At 40.7% G+C, this 12,614-nt stretch overlaps 1 protein-coding gene across 1 annotated transcript in view; it reads right to left on the bottom strand.

Annotated features, from left to right (window-relative positions):
- Nucleotides 1-11,510, bottom strand: part of LOC105030049 (complement factor B) — a 35,453-nt gene extending 23,943 nt beyond the window's left edge. The window contains exons 1-3 of the mRNA XM_020047955.3: nt 11,445-11,510; nt 5,268-5,477; nt 3,128-3,313 (exon numbers count right to left, since the gene is read on the bottom strand). Of these exons, the coding sequence (XP_019903514.2) occupies nt 3,128-3,313; nt 5,268-5,477; nt 11,445-11,502 (454 nt within the window). The 5' untranslated portion in view covers nt 11,503-11,510. The remainder of the gene's footprint in view (nt 1-3,127; nt 3,314-5,267; nt 5,478-11,444) is intronic.
- Nucleotides 11,511-12,614: the final 1,104 nt, after the last annotated feature.

Raw genomic sequence — 12,614 nt, 5'->3', positions numbered from 1 at the left:
CTAAATCCTCCCCCACTCGTGGGCTAGATACGTAAAGGGTGAGAGTCAGGGTGCCTGGCTTGAATGATTTTTGGGATTCATCAGTACAGGTACCTGGGCTTAAATTTTGAACTCAGCAGGTAAGGGCACATTCCGGTTAAATATGGTTCTGGTCATATGTGTTAGGGTACATTTATATTCTGAAGACAAGGTTAGGGCCTTGAACGTCTCACTTACGGGCAGACGGGTCTATTAACGATGTTAGGGCACGTTAATTGAGATGAAAGTGTTAGGGCACTTCTATGCGTTAGGGCGCGGGTAGATGTGTTAGGGCACATTAAGTTAAAGTGGTTCTGGCGTGTGGGGCATGCTCACGTGTAATGAGATTAATTATTTGTTTCGCCACGCATGTTTTTTGCTGCCTTTGATGGTGGGTATGCGTTGTGGTAAATATTTGGCGGCAAGGTTAATGTTTCTGTGGTCTTGGCATGTGAACAAATGTATCTCTGAGAGTTATTAGGTTTTCCGGTAAATGGCGTTTTCGTTCGGTGACGGATGCTTGGCCTACCGGGCAGACTGGTGGAATGTGGCCGAGGTAACGAATGGAACTTGCAGAAGGTATAATATACAGTTGTTTGGAAGGCGTAGGCTACGGTTTATAGAAAGTCTGGACGCTTTGGGGAAGTTTGTGTGGGGTTTATTGATCTCTGTGCTGTAGTTCTTTTCGCTCAGGTTGGATGGATCGTCCCTCGGACCGCCCCCACCCTCCCGCGGTGATGCGCCAGGTCGATGCACCTTCAATCGACGTAGCCAAACCCACTGGTGACCGATATAGCCCCCGACGCTTTTCGCTCTATGGACCTTTTCGTTGTGAACGTGGTGATGCAGTAGGCCATCTGGAGGCCATTTTGCTCCACTTTGGAAGTGTTGAGAGTGTCGACGCGGGTCAAGAAAAGGTCCAAAAGGGGGGAGTTGTGCACACCAGATCCGTAATCTCCGGTGTTTTCAGCGACTGAGACCAAAGAAGACTACAGACCCGGGGTTGAGGAAGAGACTATGCTAACCACTACGTTTAAATTTAAGAAGCTACCGCTAGATATTTGACTGGACATTGGATTTGGGAAGATACCCGTGGGAATCAAGGTGATGGCTGTTTATGTAGTGTTCCCGCAAGAATAGAGACAGTTCCGGCCGCCTCTTTGGCCTCGCTGCGAGCGATCCAACAGGAACACGCAGGAACACTAACCTGCCTGAGGGAGGGGTGCTGATGATCAGAGGAGATGGACCAGAGAGCATCAACCGGTTGGATCATTCCTTAACACAGCCCTGTAATTTTCTCTGACATATTTAGAGTATTCAGGATTTATTCAATTTCATAGGGTTTAGTAAACTAGGTGGTTGGTTTCAGTATGTCAGTATTGATGGGTTTGAGAAAGTATGGTTATTCAAAGTTTTCAGGGTGTTTCAGTTATAGCTACTGTAGTTAAGTAACCGCCATTGTTCCATGTCTTGTTAGCACTGGTAACGCTACCATGCTGTCTTTGCATGGAGATTTGTGCAGGATTTGAAGCCGTTGGACTGCGGTAGTTGGACTGCGGTAGTTAGACTGCGAGATGGAGTAGAGATTGCTCCTGTATATTATGGTTTTTGGATAATTGAATTGTCAATACCTGGTTATGGTCGACCTAGTAAATACATTTCCATTTTGGTATTCAATCAATCAATCATTCAAATGTATTTATAAAGCCCTTTTTACAACGATAGAGGACTGGTTGGAGCCCAGAGAGACTGAGTTTGGCTTAAAGGACAACTGTGAGGTGGGCTGAGATAAGATGGAACTCACACACACACACAGACTGTCCCACAGCTACAAGGGGTCTCTACCCTGGGGTGCCACACAACTACAGTAATGCCTGGTTCCTGACAGCTGGACTAATTCTAGTCCTGATGATTCTTTCATGAGATGGAGAAGGCAACCTCCAACCAAGAGGATGGGAGCTAAGGAAAGCTCCGGTTCTGGCCAACGTTTACTGGGGCGCGGAAAGATCAACTGCATGACATCATGCCATGCTGGTTGGGTCCATACCAGGTACACCTCATCTGCTGTCCAGGTAGCTGAGAGAGGAACTTGGGGTCGATGCCACCGCTACAGGAGGGCTTCGTGTTTAAAGATAAGGCACAGTGAATTGAAGTCACTGAGGGAAAAGTGTCATTTTGGCATTTACAAAGGAGAGCACACAGATTCTCCTGACCTGGCTGATAAAGCAGCTAGAATGAAGACAACTAGAGCTGTGTCACGGTAACCTGCATTTGAGCTATGAAGGAAAACACCTTGGAATATACATCTGACTTTCACGTTCTGTTACAATGGTCTGCCAAGAAATTGTTCATAACTGACTGTCTGACGTTTGGAGGAGCAGAACATTTGTGATGACTTTGGAAGGACATCTAATTGGAACCATGAGAGGACCTTTCAGTGAATCGAGTAATTGGCAAGAGAGGACTATGTACCAGTGATAAATTGAAGGAGGTATTCAGTGATAGGTGTTTACACACCCACGTGTTGATGCTACATATCCCATACTGTCAATATATGTGTCACTTCATTTCCTTTGACCAATGATTTTAACATAAAAGGTTTTGCTGTACTATGTTATAAATCTGTATAATGAAAATGTGTGGTCTTGGAGTTACAACGAAGGTAATGGTCTAGTAGCATGTAAATGAGGATCCAGACATTTCAGATTTGTTGATTTATTAGCAGTGATTTATTAGACATACTGTAACTCGCTTATTTACGTATACTGTATATGTAATTAAAAGGTCTGGTGGCTTAAAAATAATGCAGAAAGACACCTCATTGAGTTCTGTAGATGTAATGTTCTAGAATCAAACATTTCTAATAATCTGTCAAATTTCTGCAGTGGGTGATCTTAGGGAGAGGCAATTTGATAGTGGAGTAGTAAATGCAAAGTTTCAGTTATTTGGCTCAGTTCAGATGCCTACACATCAGTGACGTCTTTCCAGTGGGACGTGTCATTTTTCTCCATTCACAAAAAAAAAAAAAACTCTTCAAATATTGCACTGGGTATTTTATAGACCTGAGGAAGAGAGAGAAGAGATGGACAGTTGATGGTTCACTACTCACTGCCACTGCTGCATATGGGCGTGGCCCCACTCCACTTCCCATTGGTTTGGCATGTACGAGAGGAGGAGCCACGCAGCGTGTATCCAGAATAGCACTCATAGGTGGTTTCATTGTTGACAAAATATTGTCTCTGTACTGGTAAAACCAAACCATTTTCCAAAACCAAGGGATTGGGGCATTCAATCACTAAAGCAAAGAAAAAAAGAAAGAAAGACAGACAGATGGAGAAAGCACTGTTTAAGCCAAGTTGAGTTCATTTCAAATACTGTGTACATAAGAATAAGAAAATTTTAAAGAGGCACCCCGGGGCTAATATAATTGGCCACAATGAGCCATGTTTAATTGTTGCGCACCAAAAAGCACATACTATTACGTCACTGTATGTATTAAAGGGCGAGCGAGATTTACGAAATTAATGTAGTCTTGATATGTCTTGATAAGACTTATTGTTGTATCGATTGTGCTACACATATATTTTATATGTAGTCGTGGTTGTCCTTGATTAATAGAGACAACTGATGTCTTTCAGTGATTTTCCCATTAGTAGGTATACACTGATCAGCCAGAACATTATGGTGAAGTGAATAACACGGATCAACTCATTATCATGGCACCTGTCAGTGGGTGGGATATATTAAGCAGCAAGTGAACATTCAGTCCTCACAGTTAATGTGTTAGAAGCAGGGAAAATGGGCAAGTGTAAGGATCTGAGCGACTTTGACAAGGGCCAAATTGTGATGGCTAGGTGCCAGATACTCCAGCACACCTTAATTTTACAATAAGTAGCACAATGGCTTGTAATCATGGAGTGAAGGATTCATTTTTGAATGTGGTCTTAATGTACTGTACATCGTGATGTTTGAACTGGAGGAGTCTACTATACAACAGATTTGAATGAAAGTGGTAGCTGGAGAATATGGGACTTCACCCTGCCTGGTGAAATGCATTCAATACGGATTGAAGAATGTCTTTACTAATTAGATTTGGACTGTAGCATTTTAACACAGCAAATACGTTAATTATATTGATTATATTGACTATCTTCTTGTTAAACCAACAGTGGGACTTTGCTTATTTTGACTAGATCTGTGCCTGGTAATCTAGTATAAAATGTATAGCCAGCTTATTTTACATATGGCTAGTTACTTTCATTATAAAAACAAATGATTAGTGCCTTGCTTATTATAAATCCATGCCTTTGGAAGTAACTATGGAGATCTGTGGCCAGCATTATTCTGTGTAATGTATAACAAACATGAATGCAGTTACTTTGCTCTCTGTAGTGCAACTAACGGTGGTGTTTTATTGGAGAGACGAGAAAGCATGAATTGTTAGCTATTTCTACTGGAAAATGTGTTTTAATGTTACTGTTTCTGCCAACTGTAGCTGAATATAATGCAAGAGTATAGCCTAGTCTTTTTAGGTAAGTCCTGTTAAAACATTAACTGATTTGATTCTCACTTATTGAAAACTGGGGCTGTGGAAATGCTTTATTGAGATCTGTCGCTAGCACTACACTACTGTACAATGCCTACTATTTTAAAACACAGTTACTTGTTATAGCTAAAAATTTTGGCGTCCTTCATAGCATGACCACACTTAGTGGAGAGTTGAGAAAGCTGGAATTCTTCGCTATTTCTGCTGGTGTACATGTGTTTGTTTATTTCAAGTAAACGCAAATGTACAGAATTTTTCAACAGCAGATTTTCAATGGAAACAGTAATTTCTAATGGAAAAATATGGGTTAATGTTATTGCTTATTGGTTTGTAATATAAATGAGGTAAACTAAAACGGTGTTTACTAATGAGATCTAATATAGTTACTTACAGTATTGGTGCATTACTAGAAGTGGCACCAAGCAAACAAAATGCAAAAGATCCTTTTCCTGCATGATGGGTTTCATTGGGGAGCTAGTATCTATGTTTGCTATGAATTCTGGAACTTTTGGTATTTTATGTTTAGACCAATACAGAGGAAGTAGATTCTACCACAACTTTCAAATTAGCTCATTCTAGATTGTTTGGAGGATACATTTTGTTTTCATAAAACATATGTATCATTGTTAACATTGGTAATTGGTACATTATGTTGTTGTGCAATGGTGAAATGCCCTGTGAAAGCCAAGGAATTGTTACTAACTCTTGCATTTTTGAAAAGGCCTGCGTGGATGTGGAACCCAAGCGCCGTTCTTGTGGCACGAGCGAGTTAATGCAGGATAGGGATAGTACCCCTCTGGACAGTGATATATCAGCATACTTCCATACTTCAGCTCCTTGGTAAAAGTATAATTACCTCCGTCAATGCCCAAATTCTCGTCTTTGCAGAGAACATCGCTCAGAACACCTACACCTGAAAGGTCAGTGAAGGAAAACATTTCACACATGGACATTACTGTATGAAGGATCAAGGACAGGTTGGGGATCTGTCTAGAATACCAGAACACACCAGTCATCAAACAAGAAACCAGGCAAGCCTAGTTCAGCCGGCCCGCAATAGAAAGTGTTACTGTAAATGGCCATTAAACTGAATTTGAACAAAATGTTACCAAATAACCTTTTATTTGTTTAAATTTTGGTTGACTAATCATTTTCACTGAATAATTAATGTGAACACTGTATTCTTATTTATTTTACAAGAGTGTTTAGATTTCCTACTTCTCACACCTTTATTTTGAAATCTATGAAAGTGCAACGGCGTAGTGTGTACGCAGGCACTTTTTCTCTACGTGAAGTGTCCTGATTAACGTTACCTGAGTGGAGAAATTAATGTTCTGTTACATGCTGTGCAAACGTAGAAAATGTTTATTTCTAACACTTAGCTCCTGGCTGATGAAGGGCACAAGGTACAGTTTTTTACTTTATTCGGTGTGGTAAACTTTGAGAAACTTTTAAGTGTTTGCTTATCAATTTACTCAAAAGCTGTTAGCTAACATTTAGTGTGTCGTTAGCATAGGTTTTGAATATCAGTGATGACAATTTAATTTTCTAATGTTGTTATGCATAGTGTGTGTAATTAATTTAGTCAAGGGAGATTGTTGTAATTAAAAACTATTATTATATACTTGTATAATATTATTCAGGCTTGCTACAGTACAGTAAAACAATGCTATTACAGTAGCATGTATATTAGTGTAGGCTACACTATTTATGGTGTAGGCTAATTAGATTGCACAGGTGCATTCTGTGGTTTGTATGTTTATGGGTATTTACATGCAATAAGTATGTCAGAAGTTTATCTGTTTCGTTCATACAGCTCTTACGGTGTTTTATGGAAATTAAATCCTTTTATAAACATCAGTTCCTGAGAGTAAATTGCATCTGTTTAGCCGGGAATGCTACAGTTACCAACTCGAGATTCGAACCCAGGTGGCCCACATGAAAGACTGTGTCGTTAACCTCTACACCACAGAGGTGTACATTTGCCAGTTGTCAGTATAGCCTCTTGTCTATACTGACACCCGGCATCTGTATATCCTGAACAAATCCCCTTTTGCCACTTTTAATAGATAATTGGCCATTCGTGAATGACATTGATTCAGTTAAACTGACTAAGGTTTCTTAGTAAGTTTACCCCACCACAAACAGTGTCTATGTATGCCGTTTGCCTCTGGCCGATTTAACAACATATTAGCCAGTAATGAGCTTTACCGGTATCAACTAACTTACTGGAATAGTCATAAGAATTTAGCAATTGCTAGACAGTCTGCCATAGCTATTTCATTTCACGAGGATTGTATTAAGCTGACTAACGTTTCTTATTAAATTTACCTCCAACATAGCGTCTATGAACTGTATTGCTTTTGCCACTGGTCGTTTTAACAGCTTATTAGCCAGTAATAGGCTTTTTTGTATCTACTAACTTCCTAGGAATAATCATAAGAATTGAGCAATCGCTAGTGAGACTGAAGATGAACTTTTCCCTGCCAGAAACAGTCCCAATATAACTGTATACAGTTTCATTTAAGGCTTACTACAACGTAGATACTAACGGTTTTAGCCAGCAAAGTTTTCATCTATACGGAATAATTCATGTGTACATCGCTTCGCCTGCGAAGAGATACAAACTCAAGACCTATAGTTAACAAGTCTGCTTCTCGAACCACTACGCTATTTAACAAGGGGTAGTCAAACATTCGCTCTTCTTAGAGTGCTCGGTTTGTGCCGGTTTGTGCCCTTAACATTTTCGTTTGTGCTAAATATTCTTTAACATCTATAAAATGGATAGCAGCAGAAAAAAAATTGTTTTACTGTACAAATCAGCACAAACAATTAAGCCACTTTGCCTAAGTTTTGCGTTGGGTGGAGGGTTAACTTCACACAGGTAGACAGCTATTGGCCCTACATTCTAAGCTCTTGAAAGATATCTTACATTGTCATATCTGTGTGTACCTGCTAGTGTACTTGACCAAGCATGAGAAGAGAATGGATTGGGTCTTGCCTGGCCTAAAAGCTTCTCTTAAAGATTCATTTGTCATTAGTATTCATATGGATTCAATTTGATACTTTTTGTACACACGATTACAGTTTGCCTTGAATTGTGGGTAATATCAAACTCACAAAGGAAAAAACTTGTTAATTCATCCACTCAAGATAAATCAAGGGCAGAGGAATTAGACCAGCACTTAGATGCCAATCAAACCACTTTCGGTTTTGGGCTCAGGAGGAAAACTATGAGATGGACTGCCCTTTGAATTTCTCCAAACAGAAACAAGCTAGAGTGATAAAGACTCACAAAGTACATGTAAGCATAGCCAAATGTGGCCTGAACATTAAAACTAGTGTAATTTTAAATGAAAATGGATGACACATTTTTTTTGACACACACTTTGATAGGGTTTTAATTGAATATTTTCCAGCGATACTCACGTAATGGTTTCTCAAACTAATCTGGTGAGTGCCTGTTGGAGCTCCATCCAAGCAAGGCATTTAATTGAGTTGACGTGTTGTGAGGTGTCACTGATATACCATGGCGTTCCACCAGGGGCGACTGGTCATTAGGGGCAGGTGTGGCACAGCCCCAAGATTTTTATTTCTCGAAGATTACTTCCTATAATTTATTATCTATGAATATAGCATCTTCCTAAATTGCATATCATTTGTATTAGGATTTTATTTCATGTTCCTTGGTCCCTGCCTTGCTGCTTCAGACTGCGTTCTGCAGATTAGAGTTTGCAGTAGTAGACCATAGGCTAAGCGTGAATGTGGGGCTAGCCCCTCTCTCACAATGCAATGTACATTGTACGTGTGAAAATATTAATACGCATGCTCAAAATGTTAGTGTGATCAATGTAGATCACACAAATTTGATGCCAAGTGGGGCTGACAGCCGGTAGCCCCACTTCAGCGTAATTTCATATTTCAGACCTGATTGGCTGTCTGTCTGTCTGATGCCAACATTAGTTGGCAAGAAGAGGGAGGAGGGTAGATTGTCTTAGCTAGCTTGTTAGCTTCACAAACGCCAGATAACTTGAGAAAATGAATAAAGTGGATTTCATACTCAAGCACTGGTTTGAAACCCTTAATTTGGAGGAGAAACTTGAAGTAAAGTGACTTGGTGCCCATCAGCCAAGAAATATTGTCATCACTCAAACTGCTGGTAAAAGTAACCACAGGTTTAACATGGAGTGGTTTTGGAAGAAAAACTGGCTATAGGTTAGCATACAAGAGAAGGTAATCTTCTGTTTTCCATGTCTGCTATTTGGTCGATATGGTACTTGGTCGAGGATAGGGTTACAAAGATTTGAAACATCTTTCTGAGAGGATTGCAAAACATGAGAGCATCGGGAGTCATCTGGACAATGCTGTGAAATTGGGCTCACTTGGAAGGGTAAATGTCGCAGCCCAAGTTGACAGTGCATACAGGCGCTCCATTGAGCAGCATAACAAACAGGTGGAGGAAAACAGGTTAGTTCTCAGTTGGATCATAACATGTATTAAACTGTGTGGAAAATGTGAAACCGCACTGCATGGGCACGACGAGTCGATGGACTCCCTTAATCTTGGATTATTCCGATGGATTCTCGTGGCTATGTGTGAGGGCGATTCAAGACTTCAGAGGCACTATGACACACAGCCCATCTTCAAAGGGACATCTAGCACTGTAAATAACGAACTGTTATACTCTATGTATGAAGTGTACAGGGAGGAGATAGCCAAGCAAGTAGACAAGACATAATTTGTTGCCATACAGGCAGATGAAATAACTGATGTCTCCTGTAAATCACAAATGGTGGTTGTGTTGCAATACATGTTGCCTGACAATACAGTGACAGAGAGGTTTTTGTGGAAGTCAAAGATAAAACTGAACCGGCCTCTCTAATAGCATCAAGGGTGAGCTGGAACCACTGACGATAGGAGAAAAGCTGATTGCTCAGACTTATGATGGTGCGGCTGTAATGAGTGGAAACGTCTGAGGGGTACAGACACTAATGAAAGAGACATACCCACATGCCCACTTTGTTCACTGCTATGCTCACCAGCTGAACCTGACCTTGCAGCAACTTTGTTCAGCAAGGATGAGCATCCTGAAGGTGTTTTTTGCTGATTTAACTGCTTTTGCCACCTTTTTCTCTGGCGCTCCAAAACATGTTGCGGCACATGATGAGGCAACACAGAGACGCATTCCAAGGCCACCCGCTGTACGATGGAACTTTAAAAGTAGAACTGTCAATGCAGTTTGGGAAAACCGCACTGCTCCTGTGTATGGAGGACATACAGACACAACCAGGATGGGATAAGTGAGGCATATGGCCTGTCAAAAAAACTCTGGGGCCGAGCCTTTCTACAGCTGCTGAATTTCTTTTTCTTCCTTCTGCCAGAAGTTGATGTTTTATACAACAATCTGCAAAAACGGAGCATTATCAGTGCTCTCACCCGTTTCAAGGAGAATGTCCAGAATATGCGGAAGCAAACTGATGAATGGGCTGCCACCGTTCACGATGGAACAGAGGAGCCAGGCCGACGAGTAACCAACACAGCGCCGGTGATGAAGGAGGCACGTGACACAGTCATCTACTAGGTGGAGTAGAGGTTTTAACAGTGACCACCTGATCACTGCCAAGCTGGTTGAAAGCTCGCTCTTCCCACAATTTGTCCTGTCATTCCCTACATCTGAGCTTGACTGTGCCATGAAACTATGGCCTCTAGGAAACAAGGAAAAGTTGAAGTCTGAGCTGACCAAGCTGTACCGCCACACTGAGCTTCACACTGGTAAGACTGGCTTTTCTCTGTTAAGATGCATCCATGAGGAGGCTTTTGCTGAGACCGTCACTCTGCTGGAAATTATCATAGTAACACCTAAGATGACATCCGAGTCAGAGAGGAACTTTTCCACCTTGAAGAGGGTAAAAACCTTCACTCGCAATACCATGGGACAGCCGTGACTCAACGCATTGGCCATGTTGTCCATCGAAAGCCAGCTGATTCAGCAGCTACATTACTTAATTCCCAAAGTCATCGAAAAGTTTGCCCTGAGGAACAACCGCTGTTCCACCTTTCTCTTCAAGTGAGCCCTCAGCCTTGGTGAGTGAAAGCATATTTTATCATCCTGCCTTTGAGGTGCTGGTCCGTGCATTGGTCATATTTTGTGCTGGATCGATTGATATAGATGGTGACGAGTGTCAGTGTGTCCATGCTTATCTATTAAGGTTGTTGTCATAGAATGGATCTGAATCCCTAAAAAGTTGTCTTTCCACTTCCTTGTGGCCTTCAGTGGTGTTGAGCTCATTGCTGTTCCCATATGGCCCTGTAGGCACATTGGTTCTGAGCTTGGTTGCATTCCTAATTTAGGTTTGTAAATGTGACAGTGGTAATTTGACATGTGTTTGAGAGAGAAGGAAAGCAATTACACAAGAAGGTCTCTCTCTCTCCAGTGTGTGTACTACAACACCTGGTAGAAGCAAGCCGCTCTGTCATTAAGTGTTTTGTGGAGCCATGCTGTTTGTTGATGTGTTAAATAAACACATCAGTAGCAAGAGGGAGTTTTGTAACTTTACTGGTATGTATCCTATATTTTGAAATGGTTTGTGCCCCACCAATTTTTTACACACCCTTTAAACACATTTGGACAATGTACGTTTGGTAAGCCTAGAATAGCATGGCTTAGATTAAAAGGCTAGCTACTGGGTGTTTTTACTTGATTCCAAATGTCCACTTCAAATAACTTTAAGTAAATAATAAAAAAATCATTTTGTTCGGATTATGACCTTGTTAAATTTTCATTTCATGTTATATCATCCATTGTGGGAAAAATTATGTTTCTCCAAAATGAAACACAACAGCTGCAGTTTTAATGTTAAAGCCATGGAAAGATACTTACCAAAAAAGAGGGGATAAAACAGCGCTGCACACAATCTCCAGCAAACAGCAAAATCCATGGTGAAATGACTGTATGCTTATTCACAAGACAAGGATGAAGATATGACTAAAAGCACACTGTCACTGATTAACCCCAAATTAAATACAGAAAGATCAGTGCCCTACTCAATGCACAAACACACTTTCAAAATATTTTCCTTAAAAGCATTTCCTTCATCTGATTATGTTTGGAATGGCACAAAGCACTGTAAAAAAAGTGCTAAGTATATTGGGCCCTAACGTGTAGAGGGGCCCTAGAATTAAAAAAGAATCTTGAATAAAGAAGGGAGGGGTCCTCAGAGACTGCCTATGTACAGGACCCAGACTTTTGTGCTATACCCCTGATCACAACATTAACTGCACTCGGTCTGGCAAAAAAGCAAACTCGTAGACTGGTGTAAGGTCCTCCTTTTCTGTCTACAACTCTAAAACATTGATGGTGGGAAAAATATCTAAACAACTTATACATTTGTCAATCAACATTGTATATTTTTGTTGTTTGTTTTTTGAATAGTTTACAAATTTCTATCAAGCGGATTAGTTGGGAGCGAGAAATATGTTTTGTTACCCTCTGAACAGTTCTTCTGGGGTGAGAGAGCAACGTGTTTCAACACAAAGAGTCCAACACTGCATGCTATTTATGATGCATTTCATCCATCGAAACATCACTGTAAACTGTGTTAATTTTGCCTTACTATATGTAGCTACTGCAGCTTGTAGCCAGTGAGGCTTTAGTTTATCCTCAACTCATTCTAATTTGTTTGGTCCCTGGCTGGATCAATACCCGGTCTCCTGTGTGGCAGACTGCATCCATCCATCAGTCAGTCAGTTAAAGACACTTCTTGGCCGGCTCTGCTTACGTTATCTGGCAATTTTTGCCAGACATATTGACACCATCCATGAAAGTGAATGAAAAGAACAAACAAAACAAACAGTAAGTCATATGTTGGAGTCAAACATAATGGGGAGCCGTATACTTTTATTTTAACACAATCATTTTGGAAAACATTTCAAGAGTGGTATGATATTTTTATGGAAAAACATAGGTTTCAAAATGAATACATATTTTGTGAATCCCATTTTGAGGGATCTTGGAACACTCCTCCATACAGCACATTTCAAGATCCTTGAA

Source organism: Esox lucius, chromosome 7 (genome assembly GCF_011004845.1).
Source record: "Esox lucius isolate fEsoLuc1 chromosome 7, fEsoLuc1.pri, whole genome shotgun sequence".
Lineage (NCBI taxonomy): Eukaryota > Metazoa > Chordata > Actinopteri > Esociformes > Esocidae > Esox > Esox lucius.
The sequence above is the reverse complement of the archived record's forward strand: the minus strand, read 5'-3'. Positions and strand labels throughout refer to the sequence as shown.